Source organism: Pseudorca crassidens, chromosome 18, assembly GCF_039906515.1.
Source record: "Pseudorca crassidens isolate mPseCra1 chromosome 18, mPseCra1.hap1, whole genome shotgun sequence".
NCBI classification, from domain to species: Eukaryota; Metazoa; Chordata; class Mammalia; order Artiodactyla; family Delphinidae; genus Pseudorca; species Pseudorca crassidens.
Window position 1 is genome coordinate 57259141 of NC_090313.1, and position 22896 is coordinate 57282036.

General features: G+C 40.7%; 1 protein-coding gene across 8 annotated transcripts in view; it reads right to left on the reverse strand.

Moving 5' to 3' along the window:
* The window catches only part of ENOX1 (ecto-NOX disulfide-thiol exchanger 1), a 604516-nt gene that overhangs the window by 192373 nt on the left and 389247 nt on the right, over positions 1 to 22896 (reverse strand). For all 8 annotated transcript variants that reach the window (XM_067713986.1, XM_067713985.1, XM_067713979.1 and 5 more), the window contains one exon: positions 22566 to 22703. In XM_067713986.1, the coding sequence (XP_067570087.1) occupies positions 22566 to 22703 (138 nt within the window). The remainder of the gene's footprint in view (positions 1 to 22565; positions 22704 to 22896) is intronic.

Consider the following 22896-nt stretch of genomic DNA (forward strand, 5'->3'; position numbering starts at 1 on the left):
ATTTCTGATAGTTATAGTAGTTATTATAAATAATTTATATAAAAAAGGGGAAGCACAAATAATAAGAGGAAAGAAAATGAAGCACTGTATGCTTCTGAATTGCTGCTGGAAGGAAATTCATTTTCAGCCCAAACACAATAGCGCTTCACCCCTTTGATATGTCATTGGCTGGAAGTACAAGTAAGTAGCAACGAGAAACTTACACAGTCTTAGAGCTGCCTGCTGTGAGTACTCAGGTCTACGACCTGATAAAAGATAATCATAAGCCTTTAAGGAAGGTGCTTTTTAATTTCTCTTTTTCAAATAGGAGAAAAAGGGGGTACAAATGGTTTGTACCATTCTAATAAAAAGAGCGGGTAAAGGGGCAAGAAATCAAAGGCAAAAAATTCCTTTTACAAACATTTACTGAACATGCACCGTGCTGGGAGGCGTCGGGGCACAAAGATGAATAAAACATAGTTCTTTCCCTTAAAAGGCTTAGCATCAAGCAGAAGATACAGGTTGGGTGGAAGGAAGAAGGGATAGGTGGACGGATGGACAGATGGACACACACGCAGATAAGCATGAGGAAAGGATGGATGAGCAAGCATGGTCTCCCAGGGAAAAGAAAGTAACCAGAATACAAAATTTAACAAGGAAGAGTTAAGGAAACTCTGATTATAAATGTGGAGAAATGAGCATGGTTCATTAATTTTATCCATATCTCAATTGCCTTGGGAAATATCAATAGGCTTTCCCTTTACTTTAATGTACACAAAACTCTTACAGTGAATGAATGAAAAATGTAATCTCCTATTAAGTCTTGTGCTTAAGCAGCCAAGGTTAGAGTTTAGTTGTTGCTTTATAACCAGTTTCATTCAGTGCAAAGTACAATGGCACTCCCAGACCTGGCACGTTCTTCACCAGGTGTGCAAGGAAAGAGGTAAGAGTGCCTGGATGGTCCTCTCCACCTATCAAAGATGGAGAAAACAGTCAAGATACATCATTCTGTAGAACTTAACTAGACCCTATCCAGACCTTATCTCCTCATCCATGAAATGCAAGGGCTGGACCAGATCAGGGTCAGCGGAAAGTTTTCTTCTCGTTTGTACTGGTGTTGGCTGCCCGGAGTGCCATGTTGACATGTAAAAACACATACTACTTCAGTAGGAAAGAGGGTCCCGATAGGTTAGTAACGTCTGCATGGGAACAGTATGAGACACATTTGCCCCTGTGGAGTGGATCACTAAGGTTTAAATGAAATACGGTATCTGAAATCTCTCTGAAAAATTAAACCCTAAACACCAGTATAAGATATTACTATCTAAAGTCCTTTCTAACGCCCAAATCTTATTTCTACTGAGCTGGAGCTCTTACCTTCCCATACAATGGATACCATGTTACGATAAATTCTTAATGATCCTTATTAATGGTTCCTAATAATGATTCTTATTTCAGTTATTTTTTGCCCCATGTCTTGTTTTCAGGTTCTCATGAACATGACTGGAACAGGCTTGGCCTTATTTCCTTTTCCTTCCTAAGCATGGGGCCCAGCAGGAGGCCGTTGAAAACAGAACACGTGGTTTACTCACTCAAAAAAGGAACCCGTCACACATCGACCGTGCAAAGGGCTGCACGGAAGCTGTGTTGGCTCTTTTCCTCAGTTTAAGCCTGGGCTCGGGAACAGCTAGAGCTTTGTGAAGGGAGGTGGGTGGGAAAACGAAAACAGACACTTCCGGTTCCTCCTTACTCATGTGTTTACGAAGTTCCTAATTTCCTTAAGGAACTGACAATTCATAAACCAGATATAGCCACGACCAAGAGCAACTACAAATACGAACAAACAAGGCCGCTTACTTAGGATTTTAGATAGTCTGTACCCTATTACCCTCTGTTGATAGGAAAAGGTGAGCTACAGAAGGCCCTGTTCACCCTGCTTCCAAGGCTGCTTGAACTGAGACCTGATTTCTAGCATCTACCCGACTCTCACCCTCACGTTTGCCTGGGTTATTGGTTATTCAGTAGATGCCATGGCTTTGCCAAAGGACTTGCCTTTCCTCTGTTGTAAGCTGTTTCTTCAAAGCCTAGAAAGATGAAAGTTCCTTACAATGATTCTCCCACATCGCTTCCGTGGCTGGGTGTGCGATTAACTCTGCAGGGGCTCTCTGGGTCCATTAAAGAACCAATACACAAACAAACAAATAAAAACCACCACTGCTGCCAGAAAGATTACCTCAATTATAGAGATACTCTTCCTGTGGTTCTTGTTAAAAGTTACCATCCTGCTTTATTTCCTCAAGATACTACCTGGATGCTAGTCACTGTGCATAGTAAGGGCTTATGTTTTGAATTTTGAGGATTTTCCTAAATCTAGTATTTCAGACCTTTAAGAGAACCTGGACACCCTCCTTTGACAGGTGGGCATAGCAAGGCCCTCGGGACCTGTGCAACTGGCCCATGGTCATTTAGTCCCCATGTGACAGCGCAGAGGGGGATTCACACCCAGCCTCCGGGGCCGTCGGCGCTCTGCTTCCCTATATGATGCTGACTGGCTTTTCCGGCACCTTCCTGCCTTCCCAGGCTTCTCTAGTCAGTCAGGGCCTCCTCTGGCCCCTGCAGAGCCTCTGGCCTGTCCCTCACCAGCGAGGATGACACAGAAATCCAGACACGTATGACATCATCATCTTCCTCTATTATTTCCCTAAATTGCTTTTTTCCTACCCACGGCAAGGCAGTATTTTCTCACAGCTGGGGATGAACACATTCAAAAAGACGTTCTCAAATACATGGTTTCCGAGAGAGGCCACAAAGTTTTGAAAACAGAAAATGAGCATTTTTGAGTGATTGCCCAGTTCATGAAAATGTCTCTGGTTAGAACCTCGTCAGCAGTGATTCACTCTGAGCGAGGGTCCCCTGTGGAGACCTTAGTTGCCTCGCATTAGAGTGTGAGGCCTGTTTTTCCTGCTGAGACAGAGCACATGGCTAGGAAGCATTAACTGACGGAGGCCACAAGAGTTCCAGCCAGTGAAGTGAGGAATATTTCTTTAAAGATGCCCTCGTGGTTGCAAAGCCTTAGTGAACTTGAAGACTACAGTATTTCCCCTTGCTCTTCAGGATAAAGTGTCTCTTTGCCCACAGGCATAAACCTGTAGAAGTAAAGCTTCAAGGTCAAAGATGTGCCTTCTATGAGAACAAGTAAATGTCCCTAATGAGGAGGAAAATACAGTTTATTAGAGTTCAAGGATGTGTATCTTGATGCCCAAGACGTTTTTCTCCAAGATAAAACCTGGTTAGATAAGATTATGCACTGTGCTTGAACATAGTAGATGTTCAAAGTATGTTTTTTAGATTTGCATTGGCAGCTCCCTTTTAGGTACTTTATGGCTTGGGTACTTTTACCAGAAAAATCAGTTGTAAAATTACGTTACAGTTAAGGCCAGGGAAATGTGGCATCAGACAAGTTTCCCTACCCATTCCCAGGCCTAACGGGGTGTTTTGTTTTGCTTTGTTTCCCCACCAGCCCAGGCCCTGAAGTACTTCAAGGAGTTATGTTCTCAAGTTTTCAGTTGTCATTTCCGGGCCTCATGTCCCAGGTTTGAAATAGGCCCTGGAATCTACAGTTGACACAGTGACTTGTGGAAATTACTTTGAGTAATGCTGTCACAGAGCTACAATTTATGGGTGTGTTCTGGTACACGTGGATGCCTGCACTTGGCTTGTAGAGGAGAAGCGTCACTGCTCCTAGAACAGGAGAAAAGTCAGAACAAGGGAATCACTGTTCAGAGGGGCCACATCTTCTTCTTCTTTTTTTTTTTTTTTTTTTTTGCAGTACGCGGGCCTCTCACTGTTGTGGCCTCTCCCGTTGCGGAGCACAGGCTCCGGACGCGCAGGCTCAGCGGCCGTGGCTCACAGGCCCAGCCGCTCCGCGGCATGTGGGATCCTCCTGGACCGGGGCATGAACCCACATCCCCTGCATCGGCAGGCGGACTCTCAACCACTGCGCCACCAGGGAAGCCCCCACGTCTTCTTCTTTCTTTCCCTTAAAATAGAGAGTCGGCCAAGATCGCTCCCACCCCACTACTCCTCCCTACACTGCCCTCCAATGAGGGTAAAGGAAACTAACATTCTGGATCCCTACACTATGTCCTACACTTTCATTACCCATTGTGGAAACTGCAACAGTTCTCTGATGTTGAGAGTATTATGTCCCCTCTACAGACAGACGAACTCAAAGAAGGGAAATACGTCGCTCAAAGTTATACAGCTAATGGAAAGAGCCTGGATTCAAACCCAAGACCTCAGGCTCTAAAGCCACCATCTGCCTCTTGCAGAGAGAGAGAGTTCATCAATTTCTAATGAAAAGAATTTTTCTTTGCAAAGACCACAGAAAGGGTCCCCATTTATTGCTGTTATCAGCTAACTCCCCTTTCTCCCTCACACCTTCCAACCCTTCCAACCTCCTGCTTGCTCTTACCAGCTTCTCCCATCCAGGGACCCCTCCACGTTCTCCCTGACACCAGTCCTCCCCCTTTTCACTGCTCTGCCCCCCAGTCAACTGTGTGGTCTGGCTCCATAATGACTCTCCTGCAAAGCTCATCATATCCACTTTGTGCCCTTGTCCTGTTATTTCAGCCACCTGCTGAAACACAACCTGGATAAAAGCCACCCTCCTTCTCTCTGTGCCCACCCCCCCCGCCAGTGGGAACATACAACACTGCTGGGGGAAATCATGTTAGGCTCGCAATGAGTGTTCATCAACCTTCCTAAATTTTCATAATCAGCTTCTTCTCACTCCTCCAGCGACTGCCTTCAAGGGCTCTCCCTTCCCAAACTTTTCATTCCTCATCAGCCCACCTAACCTCACCAGATAACTTTGCCTCCCACTCTTTTGAGAAAGCATCAATAGAATCCTTCAGCCAAGAACTCCCTCCACCCGTGTTACCAAACCAACCAGCCCACCTGCTCCGGATTTGGTACCTTCCCAAGAGCGAATATGTTGGACTCAAGTCCATCTGATGTGTGTTAATCACTGACAAGTTCAAAGTTTCTTTCTTCCTTCGGGAGAGTTTTCTTTACTTATTTTTAGACTGAAATGTACATATTTACCCTATATTTATGATCATTTTTGATTACTGACATTAACTGGAGGGCATGACCACCACGGTCTTATTCATAGCAGTCAACTTTGTATTACTAAGTTTTTCCTGGTTAAACTTTAGTACAGATCTTAGATCACTGGACCCCAAGTCCTAAACTTGTAACGTTTAATGGAAATCTCCAGATTTCAAGCACAATAAATGAGATGCATAAAAATTAAATAATTGAAATCTTTTAAATTTCAATGCAATACAAAAAATCTCTACAATCATCACTCCCTCCCATCCCACAAGATATATTTCCACCTAAGGGATTTATTTTTAAAAGTAAAAGTGTGAAGATAGGGCTGGCCTGAGGCAAAAATGTAGGAGGTTTTGTTTTAATCATTTCCCCCCAATTCCTGATAGAGTGGAAACAGTTTAGGCAGCCAGACCTGGATTTCCATTCCAGCACTGCCTCATTCTACCTGGCTAACCTCAGGTAAGTTAATTAACATCACCCAAGTTCGGTTCCCCTATCTGTAAAATGGGGTTAATAATATTTAGCTGGCAGAGGATTAAATGAAGCAAGGTACTTAGAGTATTGGTACGTACTAGGTGCTCAATAACGGGTGGAGTTATTACTATTATTTTCAGTATTCCCAGTAAAGCCATTCATAGCATAGCCTCAGATTTATACTGATTATGTCCCTAGGGACACACACACACACACACACACACACACACACACACACACACACACACACACACATTTTTTTCAAAAGACTTTGAAAACTTCTGCTTGCAGCCATGAGGAAGCAACAGGGATAGAATTAAACCTTCTGCTTCAAGCAGCTAAAAAGTAAGACAAAATACATGAAGTGACGGTTTTCAGGGATTGGACAACGGGAAGTACAGGACAGTGATTATTGAGAGAAGAGAGACAGATGAAGTGAAACCTATGATTGTCCCAGTCTGCTGTCTACAAAGTTTTGAGGATTTAACTCAGGGAAGAGAAACCCAAACAGAGCCTGAGGTGTACCTGAGTTCAGTGTCTGAGGAGGCCAAGCCAGCAGGAAATTATAAGGTCGAGCGCTGGAAAGGAAGGAGCTAATCAGAGAGAGAGCTCTGGAGATCTTCAGATGATTCCCCTCAAGTCTTTGGCTGAATATTGATCAGGCATGTGAAGGAAGTACCAAGGCAAAAATCATGGAAAAGGAGCAGGTGGTACCATTTCTGAAGCTCAAAAAGCTCTGGGAGCCGATCAAATTTCCAATAACCAGAGAGGGGAAACCTTGCAATGTACTGGGGTAGAGTTCCAAGTAGAGTCTTGCCTCAGCAGTAGGATAAAATTATCTCCAGGCCAAAGGCTGCTCTAGACCCAATTATCCAAACTTAAAAGCAAGGCTTTGCATGAATGAAACTATTTTTAAGGAACTTAACTGTATCTCAGAGCAAATCTCAAAAATATTTCAAGGAATACAAAAAAACCCCAGCACCTAACAATGTAAAATTCACAATGTCTGGCATCCAACAAAGAATTACTAGGCATGAAAAGAAAGAAATGGAAAAATATGACCCATCACAAGGAGAAAAACCCATAGAAAGAACTTAGAAACATCACACATAACAGACTTAGTAGATAAGTACACTAAAAGAGCTGTTATAAATATACTTCACATGTATAAGAAGATAAATGAAAGAATAAGCATGATAAGGAGAGATGGGAAGATAAAGAGAAGAAAAAGGCATCAAATCTCACAGACATCAAATAAGGAGGCTGATGGTTATGGCCACCCTTCATATCTAACCATGATTAATGACATAAAAGCTATATTTTAGAATGGTCCAAGGACCAGGTATAAAAGTGACTTTTCCAAAATTAATACATTTTAGATAATTAATTATATAAAGAAATCAAATCACACATTCAATCAACTATATAGTTATTGAGCACCCAGCTCTGTGTTTGATGATAGAGGAAATACAAAGATGAATTCGATATGGTTCTTGCTTGTATAAGTGTAGAGTCCGTCACAGTCTGTGAGATACATGATAGCCTAATTATATAAAGGTATAATGTGATATATCTACAACTCAGAAACACAATATGGAACACAGAAAATGATAAGGCTGCAAAATAAAAGCAAATAAAAGAAACAAGATACAGAAGTCACCATGCAATTATTCTATATTTACAAATAAAAGGCATTGACATTAATTCAAAACAAAACTCCAATACACAGTAATATGCATGTGTGCACACAGGACAGAAAACACACAAATTGATTTTAATATCGGAATAAAACTGTTTGGTTTTTCTTTCTGTTCCCAGCTGCATTAGAATGTCTACTGTAGGGCCAGGATACAATTTTCCATTATGAAATGCAAATATCTCCCTTCAGCTCATGTTGCTGTCAAAGATATCAAAGCTTCTCTATCCCAGTGGAAGAAAAGGAAACCAAGCAAGCTAGGGAATGCGTGTGTTTGCGATGTATATGCACGCGTACACGTTATATATTTCTATGCAATATGTGTATACTTAATATATATCTATACATATATAAATATACATGCAATCCTTTGAATATATTTTCTCTAGTTTTAGGCTAGTAGGTAAGAAAGTGACTTGCGTAGTTCAACACGCTAGTTGACTGGTACATATACCACAGTACAGCAGACCAAATAAAGACTAAGCTAATCAAGAGATGGAAACCAGTTTAAAATTTTCAAAAACATTGTTATGGCATACACAGGAAGAAAGAAATGACACATTGATAGTTCAAAAGAAGTCAATCTACAAAGGAGTAAATTTACAAAGCAAGTAATGTTTGTGTGCTTCCTTCCATGGAAGAGAAGAAAATGACTATATTTCAAATAACTATATTATGTTATGCAAGCATCTGGAAAGGACTTTCACTTCCTAACAGCTCTAGCCAACAAGGATATGGGCTGTTGTCACTTGCGGAGAGTTACTGGAGGACAAGCCCTGATTTGTCTGAAGTGACATCAGTTACCTCATACAGTGCACAGTACAGGCAGAAGCAAATATTACAGTTTTTGGAAACAATTATCTACAAATTCTCTCACCTCTAGAAACACTGTACACACACACATCATAAACAAAGCACTGGAACGAAAGCTCCAGGAGGGCGTGTACATCCCCAGCACCTACGGCAATGCCTGACACGTAATACTCCATGCTACCATACTCCATGCTACCATTAATCTCTTCTGGGATTTCCAGAAGCCGCTAGGTGTGAGGTCAGGTGCCTCTCACCACTCTTCAATCCAGTCCCTATAAAACAACTTGGCTGACTTTTTTTCTCTTTTAAACACGAGTCAGAGGTTGCTTCCCTGTTTAAAATTCTTCAGTAGCCTGCACTTCAAATAAAATCTGTACTCCTTGCTTTGGCAGGCAGGATCTGGCCCCAGCCAACCTCTCCAGACATATGTTAAGTACCAACCTGCCAACCCGCCCCATGCCAACTGCCGCTTCTTGCCCATGCATACACCTACTTTCATTTCCTTGAAAGAGCCAAGTTCTTATCACCTCAGGCCTTTCCACAGGGAATTTTCTGCTTTTAGACTTTTCTCATCTTCCCAAATTCGCCCTTTCTTCCCTCCTGCTCCCAGGATAATTTTCATTTCTCCTTGGGGTCTTAGGCCGAATATCAGTTCTTCAGGGGAACCTTTTCTGAACACACTCCAGTCCCTCTGAGCTAAGTCAGGCTCCCATCCCTCTTTTGTAACAGCCCACAACTGTAATTATATAATCACCTGCACAGCTATTTGGATAACATCTGCTTCTTTACAAATGTGTATCTCCACAGGAGCATCACCTGTCTGCCATGTAAACTGCTGTTTCTCTAGTGTCTTGGAACACACGCTGTACCTTAGGAACTTTCAGTAATATTGTGGTGAATGAATGAATACACCAATGTACTGTCCTGCTGTCCTGGGGAGAAACGGGTAAACAACCGTGGAAAGTATAACAGAACTGTCAAGGAGACATGAAATCAGGTACATACATTGTGAAATACGAGTCAAGGGCCTATTTATTTTCTGACACTTGATAATGAGAAATATTCCAACAAGATGGAAAATGAAAACAAAAGAGGACCAAGCATCCTCCTTTAGAGAGTCCAACTACGAAGCACCAGGCTATCTGCATCCCTTAATCATGCCTGTGACAGAGTGTCACCATCAATATCTGAAGGGACTAAAGAAAGGAAGTTTGCTGGCCTGAGTATAATTTTCATCTTAAAAACGAGTATGGGGGATGGTTTATCATCAGAGAGTCTATCTGGGTGTCTCTGTGCGCTGATGAGACGGCTTCAGGTATAGACCCCTAGGTTACATTTTAAAGTCTCTGACTACTTCTCTTATTTCAAACCTCGAAGTCCAGCAACAGACAGCAATCTAGTGGGTCAAAAGAGAGGGCACAGATGAATGAGCTATTTGGAGATGCAATCAGAGGTTAGGCTGAGACCTGCATGAGCAGGTCTGCATGAGCAGCTGCATGAGCAGGTCTGCATGAGCAGCTGAGGGCCTGTTTCTCATTTCACAGCAAAAGTGTAACTAGGAGAGATAGGAGTCAATGGCCAGCCATGTGCTGTGGCTGCCAAAGCTACACCTCCATACCCGCTTCTTCCATGAGCTCTAGACCCTTACGTGTGACTGATCACCACGTGTTTCCTTCAACAGCTTCTTCATATTCAACACAGCCAAAGAGAAACTCGCCATCTTCCCTCACCCTTTTCCCTTCCAGCCTTCCCCATCTCAGTCAATGACTCCACCATTTACACAATTTCCAAAGCTAGAAGCCCAGGATTCTTTACCCGCCTTACGTTCCACATGGACTCAGTCATCAATTCATGTTTTTTTCCCTATGATTAAATGTCTCATGGGTCCCTTCATTTCTGTCTCTACCACCATGATTATTATTGCCGTCATTTTCTCTTACCTGGGAAACTGCTACAGCCTCCCATCTGATCTCCTTGCTGCCAATCTTCCCTCATTCCCATCAGCTGTCTGTAGGACTTAATAAAAGTGCTCTGTAAAACTACAGCTCTAGATTCCACATATAAGAGATATCGTATGATATTTGTCTTTCTCTGACTTACTTCACTCAGTATGACAATCTCTAGAGGAAGGATAAATTGGGAGATTGGGATTGACATATACACACTACCATATATAAAACAGGCAACTAATAAAGTCCTACTGTATAGCATAGGGAACTCTACTCAATACTCTGTAATAGCCTATATGGGAAACAAATCTAAAACAGAGTGGATATAAGTATATGTATAACTGATTCACTTTTGCTGTATACCTGAAACTAACACAACATTGTAACTCAACTATACTCCAATAAAAATCATAAAAAACAAAACAAAACAAAAACAAAACAAACAAAAACTACAGCTCTAATCATATGACGCTCCTGCTTACCGCTTTTCAGCGACATCCTATAGCACCCTTTATCTGCTAGTGGCAGAACCACTTACGTTGATTTGTATTTGCTTATTCCCTCTTCTCTATTTCCCCCACTAGGGTCTAATACAGGACAGTGAGGTCTATGTCTTTTATTCCCAGTATTCAGTACGTTTGGCTCAATAAATCCCAGTTCAAAGAGCGATGCTTCAGGAGATGAAAGGATTTAACAAATGCCTCTTCATATCTGGGCATACTGAAGAGGATAAAGTTGTTCCTGGGAGGATTAAACAACCCAACAAGGAAACTAGAGAAAAAATATTCTGAGGAAGCAGAGTGGAATTAAAATGAGTGGGGGAGGGCTTCCCTGGTGGCGCAGTGGTTAAGAATCCGCCTGCCAATGCAGACGACATGGGTTCGAGCCCTGGTCTGGGAAGATCCCACATGCCGCGGAGCAACTAGCCCCGTGAGTCACAATTACTGAGCCTGCGCGTCTGGAGGCTGTGCTCCGCAACGGGAGAGGCCACGATGAGCAGTGGCCCCCACTTGCCGCAACTAGAGAAAGCCCTCGCACAGAAACGAAGAGTCAACACAGCAAAAATAAATAAATAAATAAATGAATAAATAAATAAATAAATTTTTAAAATGAGTGGGGGCATCCGTGAGTCGGAGAGAGGAAGAGGACAGAGAGGGCACTGTCCCCATGGGTTGTAAATCTCAGCTCTCCCCAGAGTGGCAGAGAACAGAGGCGCTGAGAGCAAACTCAGAGCTTCAGGAGAAACCGCAAGGTAGGAACCAAGGAACAACTCGGATACCTGTGAGAGGGAAGAGGTCTTTTAAGACCTCTCCAGGTTAAGCTCCAGGTTAAGACGTGATAAGGTATGGGGCACTTCCACAGCTAACAGGGAGGTGTGACGCCTTTTCCGAACATGTATTTGAAATACAACAAATGGCACACTGAGAAACCTGGGGTAAGAGATACATGTCCACTTAAAGTCAGTAACAGCTAAGGAGAGATTGCTGACATTAGGAAAGAAAACTTCAAAAAGTTTAGAGCAAAGGAAGGTATAATCTCACAGTCAGAGAACGTCCAGGAAATATTACCCATTCCCAGGCAGGCCTGGGCAAGCAACTTAACACCTGGGGACTCAGCTGCTGCTTTCCAAGCTTTCCAGTTGATGATGATAACTCTGGAGAAGAAGCCAGGGTATATAGGAAGGGAGCAGCTGGTCACACAGATGGTGTCAAAGCTCGGGATTTGCTATTCTTGGTTTCAGCTGATGACACCAGAGGTGGGGATCGGGGCGCTCCTGAAAGGAGACAACGTGTATTGTAGGAAACTGGGAAGAAGCTTTCAGGCAACACCAGACCACGTGAGGATTATTTTGAAACTTGAGATTAGGCAGTGACACTGTTCAGTGAAAACACAAACAAACAAAATTGTGAACCAGATCGCAAGGCAGATATCATATGTGGCAAAGAAAGATGGATGGTCCTAGAGAGGGATCTCCACAGTTGATGGGAAAAGTCTGGTTTAGATGGCTATATTCTAGTGTCTAATGAGATGCTAATAGATATTTTTAAAAGGCTAAATTATGTCTAGGGAATCCTACCTAAGAGATACCACTCTTTTAAACTGTGCATTGCACATGAGCAGAGTAAAGGCTCTGAGGAACCCACAAAGAAAGCAACCTACTGGTGTTAAACCCAGAATTTGCCATGCTTGTTAGGTCACGTAAATACTTACATGACATCCACCCTACCTAACAACTGTGGGACACTGATATTCCAACAGGCCAGTTTAGGAAACCTGGATCTATACCAATGCAGAAAGAATTGATAATTAAAAAAAACAAGAAAAAATTTTAAATTCCACAAATCTAAAAGTATGAGGAATAAAATAAACGTACAATACCATAAGGAGGGAAATATTAGCTCACAGACAAAGGAGGACTTTGAGTATGGGATTTAGGATACCAGTGTACCAGTAGAATGGTATATTTTGGATAAAAGAAACAAATTCAATGTAATGATCTCAAGTAGCACTTCATATGAAGAAGGTAAATGGGGACTTTCATGAAAGTGGGAATGGGATTGTGGTGGGGAACATGTGGGTGATGATGAAAGGGGAGGAAAATGAAGGAGGGGTAACTGTGGGAGCTCACAATGACCCACCAAAATGGCGTGATACGGCAGCAATATGGCAGCAATATGGCGGCAAGAACTGCATCAGATTTCCTGGGAAATCCTTTGGATTAAAATCAGAGGATATGAAAAACGTGTGCCTTGTTTGGCCGATGATTTTAATCTCTCAAAAAATAGTAAAAAAGTAGTAAGGAAAGGGATTTAGTGTCAATTTGATTTTAACAAACACGGGAAGAGGCGTTGGTCATTTAGAAATACCAGAAACTCTGGGAGAAAGCCAAGCGCGCATAAAATCCAGCCTCTCCATAATTCTGTCAGAGACATTTTAGAGGAGATTTCTTGGAAAGAAGGATACACTAAATTATCTTTATGTCCCTTCTGAGACATTAAAGGTTGCCTCCAAGAGGCACCAGCATGAAAACTGGGCCAGGAGCAACATTCTGTGGCTCTATGACTGTGGGAAAAAGAAACAAAGAGCACCACACATTGGGTACAGTAAAAAGATACTTTATATAAATATACTATAAAGCTATAAGAATTGAAACAATGCGGTGCCAGAATAAAAAGAGATCAGTAGTACAGAATAGGTATTTCAGCAACAGATTGAAATATACATAAGAATTGAATTTCTGATAAAAGAAGGAAGTACATTCACGGAGGCATGGCAAATTAGGACTATATATCAACTGTAGGGAGTGGGCCAAACCTTTCTGTATTTAGAAATGAAATAAGCATAAAGGACTCATAAAGGAAATGTTAAACTTTTTTTTTTAAAGGAACAATACTAAAGAGGCAAAATACAGACTGGATAAATATTTTTAGAAAATATGAACGTCAAGATTAAAATGCTTAGGGCTTCCCTGGTGGAGCAGTGGTTGAGAATCTGCCTGCCAATGCAGGGGACACGGGTTCGAGCCCTGGTCTGGGAAGATCCCACATGCCGCGGAGCGACTGGGCCCATGAGCCACAACTACTGAGCCTGTGCATCTGAAGCCTGTGCTCCGCAACAAGAGGGTCCGCAATAGTGAGAGGCCCGCGCACCGTGATGAAGAGTGGCCCCCGCTCGCCGCAACTAGAGAAAGCCCTCGCATAGAAACGAAGACCCAACACAGCCAAAAATAAATATAAATTAAAAAAAATTATTTTAAAGATTAAAATGCTTAAAAGTAATGACCAAATACAAGCTAATAAAAAAATCACCCAGAACCCTATGTGATGAATGGATATAGTATGAAAGTAATAAATATATTTACAAAAGAGTAAATATGAATAGAAAATAAATGCAGGAAAATGATACAATTTAAAAGGAGTAGTTATAAAATAATTTAAAGTAAAATAACAGGATGCCATCTTTGCATATCAAGTCAGTAAATATTAAATACATGTTTATATTTTGGAAATTAATTACCCAGTATTTAACAAGAAAGTTTAAAATGTTCATTTGTTTTGACCAACTAATTCTACATGTAGTAGTCCATCCAAGCAAAATAATTCTAATTGCTGCAAAGCTCTACGCATAAAAAAGGTTCACTGCAATATTATTTGTTGAAAAACATCAAAAGGAAGGAAGGAAGGAATAACAGTTAATGTTTAATGAACGCTTACTATGTGTAGGTACTACGCAGTTATTGTATGAGAAGTTATCATATTAAAATCTCACAACTGTCCCAGGAAACAGATACAATCATCATTTTACAGAAAAGGTAAAATGTTTTCACATACTTGAAGAGATTATGTTCTCCCAAGCAACTTGGTTAGTAAAAGTAAAAAAATGGAAATAGCTTACATGTAAATACAGGAAAACTGTGGAAGATTTATTTAATGGATTATTCTAAAATTTTAATATAAAACTATAGAAAGGAAAAATAATTTAGGATAAGGTGCTAATAAAAATACACAACAGAAAATTTTATATTTAATAGGATTCAAATATTTGCATAGAAAAAAGACTGGAGGAAAACATATAAACACTCACCAAATAAAACAGGACTTGACCCTGAGAGAGGGTCAATAAAGAGAGTCTGCTGGCAGCCCTGAGAACAAAGCAGAGTGTACTTCAGCTGGTGGATGAGGGGAATGATGAAGGATGCTCAGGAAGAGCGCAAAAGGCTCAGACACAGTTGAAGCAGTTTGGCTAATACAGGAGATAGAGAATGTAATTCACGGTAGATACGGTAAATCTTCTATAACAAGTAGGGCTGTAATTCTTTTCATGGTAAGTTACTGGGAAAATCATAAACTGGTCATGGTTAAAATGTCAGAAGACTCAAAATCATAAGAAAAAATCATGAATTATTGAGGCTGTGGCTTACTCTGGAAGGCACACAACACTGTCTGAGAGGAGTGGGAGGTGGAGACAAGAGTAAAGTAATTTCTGCTATAGGAATATTTCAATTAGGCAGTTGAGAAAATTTGGGCAGAAACATACAAATCTCTGCTCTCAACTTATTAGAAGGAAGTATCTGTCTAGATAAGCTTTAGGGAAAAGGAGTCCAGATAAACGCATGTTCAAACCATAGAGAGTGTCATTTTACGTACATACACACACATCCCATAGCAGACCAATCTTCAACTGTATGAATTTTATAACATTTTGGAGAATTTTATAAATATCCTAAGTATAATGCTTTTAACTCAATATTTGACTTTCCTTTTTCTGTTTCTCGCTTTCCTGTCTCCTGTCCTCTCTTCTCATGTTCTTTGTTATATTAAATAAGAAACCACACATATATTTATATATGTATGTATGTGTGTGTACATATATGTTTGTATACATGTGCACACATGCATACACATTATATATAATTTACTACAGCTAGTTTAGACTTTTACATGTATGGCCCATATTGACATAAAGAACAAAAACAAACAACCACCACCAAAAACCAAATGTTTGGTCAACTCAACTCAAAGTACACAGGTTCGTGGGTGTGAAACTTAGGAACTCTCCAAAGGCAATTGGTTTCTACTTAATGCATACCGTCTACCCTCAGCTAACTTGATGCGCAAAAGTGAACTGTTCTTCTGACATATAACAATGACCACGCCATAATAACTGCTGCTTCTCCATTGCAAATACTGGGAGAGCAGGGACCATGCCTATTTTGTTTACTGCTGGAGGCACTGCACGAGGACAGTGTCTCAAAAAATGTGTTGAGTGTGTGACTCCCTCTTGCGAGAGCACAGGAATCACAACTAAGTGTTGAACAATCATCGACAGGAAGACACTGGAACTCACCAAAAAAGACACCCCATATCTAAAGACAAAGGAGAAGCAGCAGTGAGATAGTAGGAGGGGTGCAATCACAACAAAATCAAATCCCATATCCACTGGGTGGGTGACTCACAGACTGGAGAACAATTATACCACAGAAGTCTCCCCACTGGAGTGAAGGTTCTGAGCCCCACGTCAGGCTTCACAACCTGGGGGTCCAGCAACGGGAGGAGGAATTCCCAGAGAATCAGACTTTGAAGGCTAGCAGGATTCGATTGCAGGACTTCAACAGGACTGGGGGAAATAGAGACTCCACTCTTGGAGGGCACATACAAGGTAGTGTGTGCATCGGGACCCAGAGGAAGGAGCAGTGACCCCATAGGAGACCGAACCAGACCTACCTGTTAGTGTTAGAAGGTCTCCTGCAGAGGCAGGGGGTGGCTGTGGCTCACCACGGGGACAATGACACTGGCAGCAGAAGTTCTGGGAAGTACTCCTTGGCATGAGCCCTCCCAGAGTCTGCCATTAGCCCCACCAAAGAGCCTGCAGCTTCCAGGGCTGGGTTGCCTCAGGCCAAACAACCAACAACAGGGAGGGAACTCAGCCCCACCCATCAGCAGACAACCAGATTAAAGTTTACTGAGCTCTGCCCACCAGAGCAACAGCCAGCTCTACCCACCACCAGTCCCTCCCATCAGGAAACTTGCACAAGCCTCTTAGATAGCCTCATCTACCAAGGGCAGACAGCAGAAGCAAGAGGAACTACAATCCTGCAGCCTGTGGAATGAAAACCACATTCACAGAAAGACAGACAAAGTGAAAAGGCAGAGGACTATGTACCAGATGAAGGAACAAGATAAAACCCCAGAAAAACAATTAAGTGAAGTGGAGATAGGCAACCTTCCAGAAAAAGAATTCAGAATAATGACAGTGAAGATGATCCAGGTCCTCGGAAAAAGAATGGAGGCAAAGATCGAGAAGATGCAAGAAATGTTTAACAAAGACCTAGAAGAATTAAGGAACAACCAAACAAGAGATGAAAAATGGGAATGAAAAATGAAAAATTGAAATGAAAACTACACTACAAGGAATCAAAAGCAGAATAACTGAGGCAGAAGAACAGATAAGTGACCCCGAAGACAGAATGGTGGAATTCACTGCCACGGAACAGAATAAAGAAAAAAGAATGAAAAGAAATGAAGACAGCCTAAGAGACCTCTGGGACAATATTAAACACACCAACACTTGCACTGTAGGGGTCCCAGAAGGAGAGGACAGAGAGAAAGGACCCGAGAAAATATTTGAAGAGATTATAGTCGAAAACTACCCTAACATGGGAAAGGAAATAGCCATCCAAGTCCAGGAAGCGCAGAGAGTCCCAGGCAGGATAAACCCAAGGAGAAACATGCCAAGACATATAGTAATCAAACTGACAGAAATTAAAGACAAAGTATTAAAAGCAACAGGGAAAAACGACAAATAACATACAAGGGAACTCCCATAAGGTTAACAGCTGATTTCTCAGCAGAAACTCTACAAGCCAGAAGGGAGTGGCACGATATATTTAAAGTGATGAAAGAGAAGAACCTACAACCAAGATTACTCTACCGGCAAGGATCTCATTCAGATTCGATGGAGAAATCAAAAGCTTTACAGACAAGCAAAAGTTAAGAGAATTCAGCACCACCAAACCAGCTCTACAACAAATGCTAAAGGAACTTCTCTAAGTGGGAAACACAAGAGAAGAAAAGGACCTACAAAAACAAACCCAAAACAATTAAGAAAATGGTAATAGGAACAAACATATCGATAATCACCTTAAATGTGAATGGATTAAATGCTCCAACCAAAAGACATAGACTGGCTGAATGGATACAAAAACAAGACCCATTTATACGCTGTCTACAAGAGACCCACCTCAGACCTAGGGACACATACGGAATGAAAGTGAGGGGATAGAAAAAGATATCCATCCAAATGGAAATCAAAAGAAAGCTGGAGTAGCAATACTCATATCAGATAAAATAGGCTTTAACATAAACAAAGTTACAAGAGACAAGGAAGGACATTACATAATGATCCAGGGATCAATCCAAGGAGATATAACAATTATAAATGTATATGCACCCAATATAGAAGCATCTCAATACATAAGGCAAACGCTAACTGCTATAAAAGAGGAAATCAACAGTAACACAATAATAGTGGAGGACTTTAACACCTCACTTACACCAATGGACAGATCATCCAGACAGAAAATTAATAAGGAAACACATGTTTTAAATGACACCACAGACCAGATAGATTTAATTGATATTTATAGGACATTCCAATCCAAAACAGCAGATTACACTTTGTTCTCAAGTGCACATGGAATATTCTCCAGGATAGATCACATCTTGGGTCACAAATCAAGCCTTGGTAAATTTAAGAAAACTGAAATCATATCAAGCATCTTTTCTGACCACAACGCTATGAGATTAGAAATCAATTACAGAGAAAAAAACGTAAAAAACACAAACACATGGAGGCTAAACAATACATTACTAAGTAACCAAGAGATCACTGAAGAAATAAAAGAGAAATCCGAAAATACCTAGAGACAAATGACAATGAAAACACGATGATCCAAACCCTATGGGATAAAACAAAAGCAGTTCTAAGAGGGAAGTTTATAGCAATACAATCCTACCTCAAGAAATTAGAAAAATCTCAAATAAACAATCTAACCTTACACCTAAAGGAACTAAAGAAAGAAGAACAAAGCAAAACCCTTATAACCCAAAAGTTATAAGGTTAACTAACGTTAAGTTAGAAGGAAAGAAATCATTAAAGATCAGAGCAGAAATAAATGAAATAGAAACAAAGAAAACAATAGCAAATATCAACAAAACTAAAAGCTGGTTCTTTGAGAAGATAAACAAAATTGATAAACCTTTAGCCAGACTCCTCAAGAAAAAGAGGGAGAGGACTCAAATCAATAAAATTAGAAATGAAACAGAAGTTACAACGGACACCACAGAAATACAAAGCATCATTAGAGGCTACTACAAGCAACTCTACATTAATAAAATGGACAACGTGGAAGAAATGGACAAATTCTTAGAAAGGTATAAATCTCCAAGACTAAACCAGGAAGAAATAGAAAATATGAACAGACCAATCACAAGTAATGAAATTGAAACTGTGATTAAAATTCTTCCAACAAACAAAAGTCTAGGACCAGATGGCTTCACAGGTGAATTCTATCAAACATTTAGAGACGAGCTAACACCCATCCTTCTCAAACTCTTCCAGAAACCTTCACAGGAAGGAACACTCCCAAACTCATTCTACAAGGCCACCATCCCCCTGACACCAAAACCAGACAGAGATACTACAAAAAAAGAAAATTACAGACCAATATCATTGATGAATATAGATGCAAAAATCCTCAACAAAATACTAGCAAACAGAATCCAACAACACATTAAAAGCATCATACACCATGATCAAGTGGGATTTATCCCAGGGATGCAAGGATTCTTCAATATATGCAAATCAAACAATGTGATACACCATATTAACAAATTGAAGAATAAAAACCATATGATCATCTCAATAGATGCAGAAAAAGCTTTTGACAAAATTCAACACCCATTTATGATAAAAACACAGAGGGAAACTACCTCCACATAATAAAGGCCATATATGACAAACCCACAGCAAACATCATTCTCAATGGTGAAAAACTGAAAGCATTTCCTCTAAGATCAGGAACAACACAAGGACATACACTCACGCCACTATTATTCAAAATAGTTGTGGAAGTCCTAGCCATGGCAATCAGAGAAGGAAAAGAAATAAAAGGAATACAAATTGGAAAAGAAGAAGTAAAACTGTCACTGTTTGCAAATGACATGATACTATACATAGAGAATCCTAAAGATGCCACCAGAAAACTACTAGAGCTAATCAATGAATTTGGTAAAGTTGCAGGATACAAAAATTAATGCACAGAAATCTCTTGCATTCATATACACTAGTAACAAAAGATCAGAAAGAGAAATGAAGGGAACAAGCCCATTCACCACTGTGACAAAAAAGAATTAAATACCTAGGAATAAACCTACCTAAGGAGGTAAAAGATCTGCTGTACTCAGAAAACTATAAGACATGGATGAAAGGAATCAAAGATGACACCAACAGATGGAGAGATAGACCATGTTCTTGGATTGGAAGAATCAATATTGTGAAAATGACCATATTATCCAAAGTAATCTAAAGATTCAATGCAATCCCTATCAAATTAGCAATGGCACTTTTTACAGAACCAGAAGAAAAAAATCTTAAAATTTCTATGGAGACACAAAAGACCCTGAATAGCCAAAGCAATCTTGAGGAATCAGACTCCCTGACTTCAGACTATACTACAAAGCTACAGTAAACAAGACAATATGGTACTGGCACAAAAAGAGAAATACAGATCAAGGGAACAGGATAGAAAACCCAGAGATAAACCTATGCACCTGTGGTCAACTAATCTATGACAAAGGAGGCAAGGATATACAACGGAGAAAAGACAGACTCTTCAATAAGTGGTGTGGGGAAAACTGGACAGCTGTATTTAAAAGAATGAAATTAGGACACTCCCTAACACCATACACAAAAATAAACTCCAAATGGATTAAAGACCTAAATGTAAGACCTGGCACTATAAAACTCTTAGAGGAAAACATAGGAAGAACACTCTTTGACATAAATCACAGCAAGATCTTTTTTTGACCCACCTTCTAGAGTTATGGAAATAAAAATAAACAAATGGGGCCTATTGAAACTTAAAAGCTTTTGCACAGCAAAGGAAACTATAAACAAGATGTAAAGACAACCCTTAGAATGGGAGAAAATATTTGCAAATGAATCAGTGGACAAAGGATTAATCTCCAAAATATATAAACTGCTCATACAGCCCAATATTAAAAAAACAAACAATCTAATCCAATAATGGGCAGAAGACCTAAATAGACATTTCTCCACAGAAGACATACAGATGGCCAAAAGGCACATGAAAAACTGCTCATCATCACTAATTATTAGAGAAATGCAAATGAAAACTACAATGAGCTATCACCTCACAATGGTCAGAATGGCCATCATCAGAAAATCTACAAACAACAAATGCTGGAGAGGGTGTGGAGAAAAGGGAACCCTCTTGCACTGTTGGTGGGAATGTAAATTGATACAGCCACTATGGAGAACAGTATGGAGGTTCCTTAAAAAACTACAAATAGAATTACCATATGACCCAGCAATCCCACTACTGGGCATATACCCAGAGAAAACCATAATTCAAAAAGATACATGCACCCCAATGTTCACTGCAGCACTATTTACAATAGCCAGGTCATGGAAGCAACCTAAATGCCCATCAACAGACAAATGGATAAAGAAGTTGTGATACATATATACAATGGAATATTACTCATCCATAAAAAGGAACGAAATTGGGTCATTTGTAGAGACATGGATGCACTCAGAGACTGACATACAGAGTGAAGTAAGTCAGAAAGAGAAAAACAAACATTGTATATTAACGCATATATGTGGAATCTAGAAAAATGTTACAGATGAACCGGTTTGCAAGGCAGAAGTAGACACACATATGTAGAGAACAAACGTATGGACACCAAGCGGGGAAAGCGGCGGGTGGGGGGTGTGTGGGATGAATTGGGAGATTGGGATTGACATGTATACACTAATATGTATAAAGTAAATAACTAATAGGAACCTGCTGTAAAAAATGAATAAATAAAATAAAATAAAATAAATAAGTAAGTAGGGGGAAAAATGTGTGTTGAATGAATTAAGTGAATACTGAAGCCCTATGTATCTTTCCAAACAGCTCAAGTCCCACCTTCCCTCAGAGCCCCAGGCATTGATCCTTCTGGAAATTACCAAACCACCTCTTAGCACCTGATTCTACACATTATTTTTATTGCTGTTTTTTGTTGCTGTGTGTTTCAGTTTGGGGAGATATGCTCCCTCAACCCTCGAGGACACTTATATATATATTTTTTTCTATTTCCCAAAGCACTTGTTACAGGGCACATGGAAAATCTGCAATAAACATGTGTTAAATTAAATGATCAACTCTTTCAAATGACCTTCTACTTTGTGACATCTCCAAACATTTTCTATATTGAATACACGACTGTTATTACTATTTCAAAGTGTGACGGAAAGAAAACAGGGAATGCAGTGTCAGTTGAGTTGGGTTTCTAAGTTCTGCCACTTCAGTGCTGGACAAGTCACCCAAACTCTGGACCCCTCTTTCCCTGTTTTTAACATGGGAACGTGAACAAGAGCCACGCCCACCGTAAGTGTATACCTGTCTCAAAGAGACGGCTGTGGAATCGAATGGCGTAACGTCTGTGGAAGAGTTTTGTAAATTGGAAAGCAAATATTAGCTCTTCTATTTACCCATTTAAAATACAAAATTGGTGTTGCAGTGCCATCGGTGAGAGATAACCGCGTGTGGCTTTTTCTGAGAATGGCTATTTGGCAGAAGAGCGAGGTGATGAGAAGAATCTCAGGCATATAGCCTGCCTAACCATGCCCCGGTCATCAGTCCCAGACCAGGCTCAACACCTGCGCGTGCAAAGACGGCCAAGCCGCCTGTCGCCCACACCCAGTGGCGTGGTTGCAGGCATCTTCCAACACAAGAGAAAGCTTACCTGACACGAGCTGCTGTCCAGGTAACCCCACGGGAACCATGCCCAAGTTATTCATAGCGGTGGCCCAGGCGGTGGGGTCCGTCACTGACATGTTCAGCTGGGTCGTGTCGATTGCGAGACTCCCCAAACCATCGGCTGCTGTGATGGGGTAGGGGGGAAGAAACTCTGACTTAGAGTCCACAGGCGATGGTGTCTCTTTGAAAACAAATCGCATTTCTAGAGACGTGAGGCTTCGTTTAAGCACATTCCCAAACCACAAAAAATAACAGCACTGTAACCTACAGCGGTGCTTCCTCCAGACGGAAACATAAAAGAGTTTCCAAATACATTC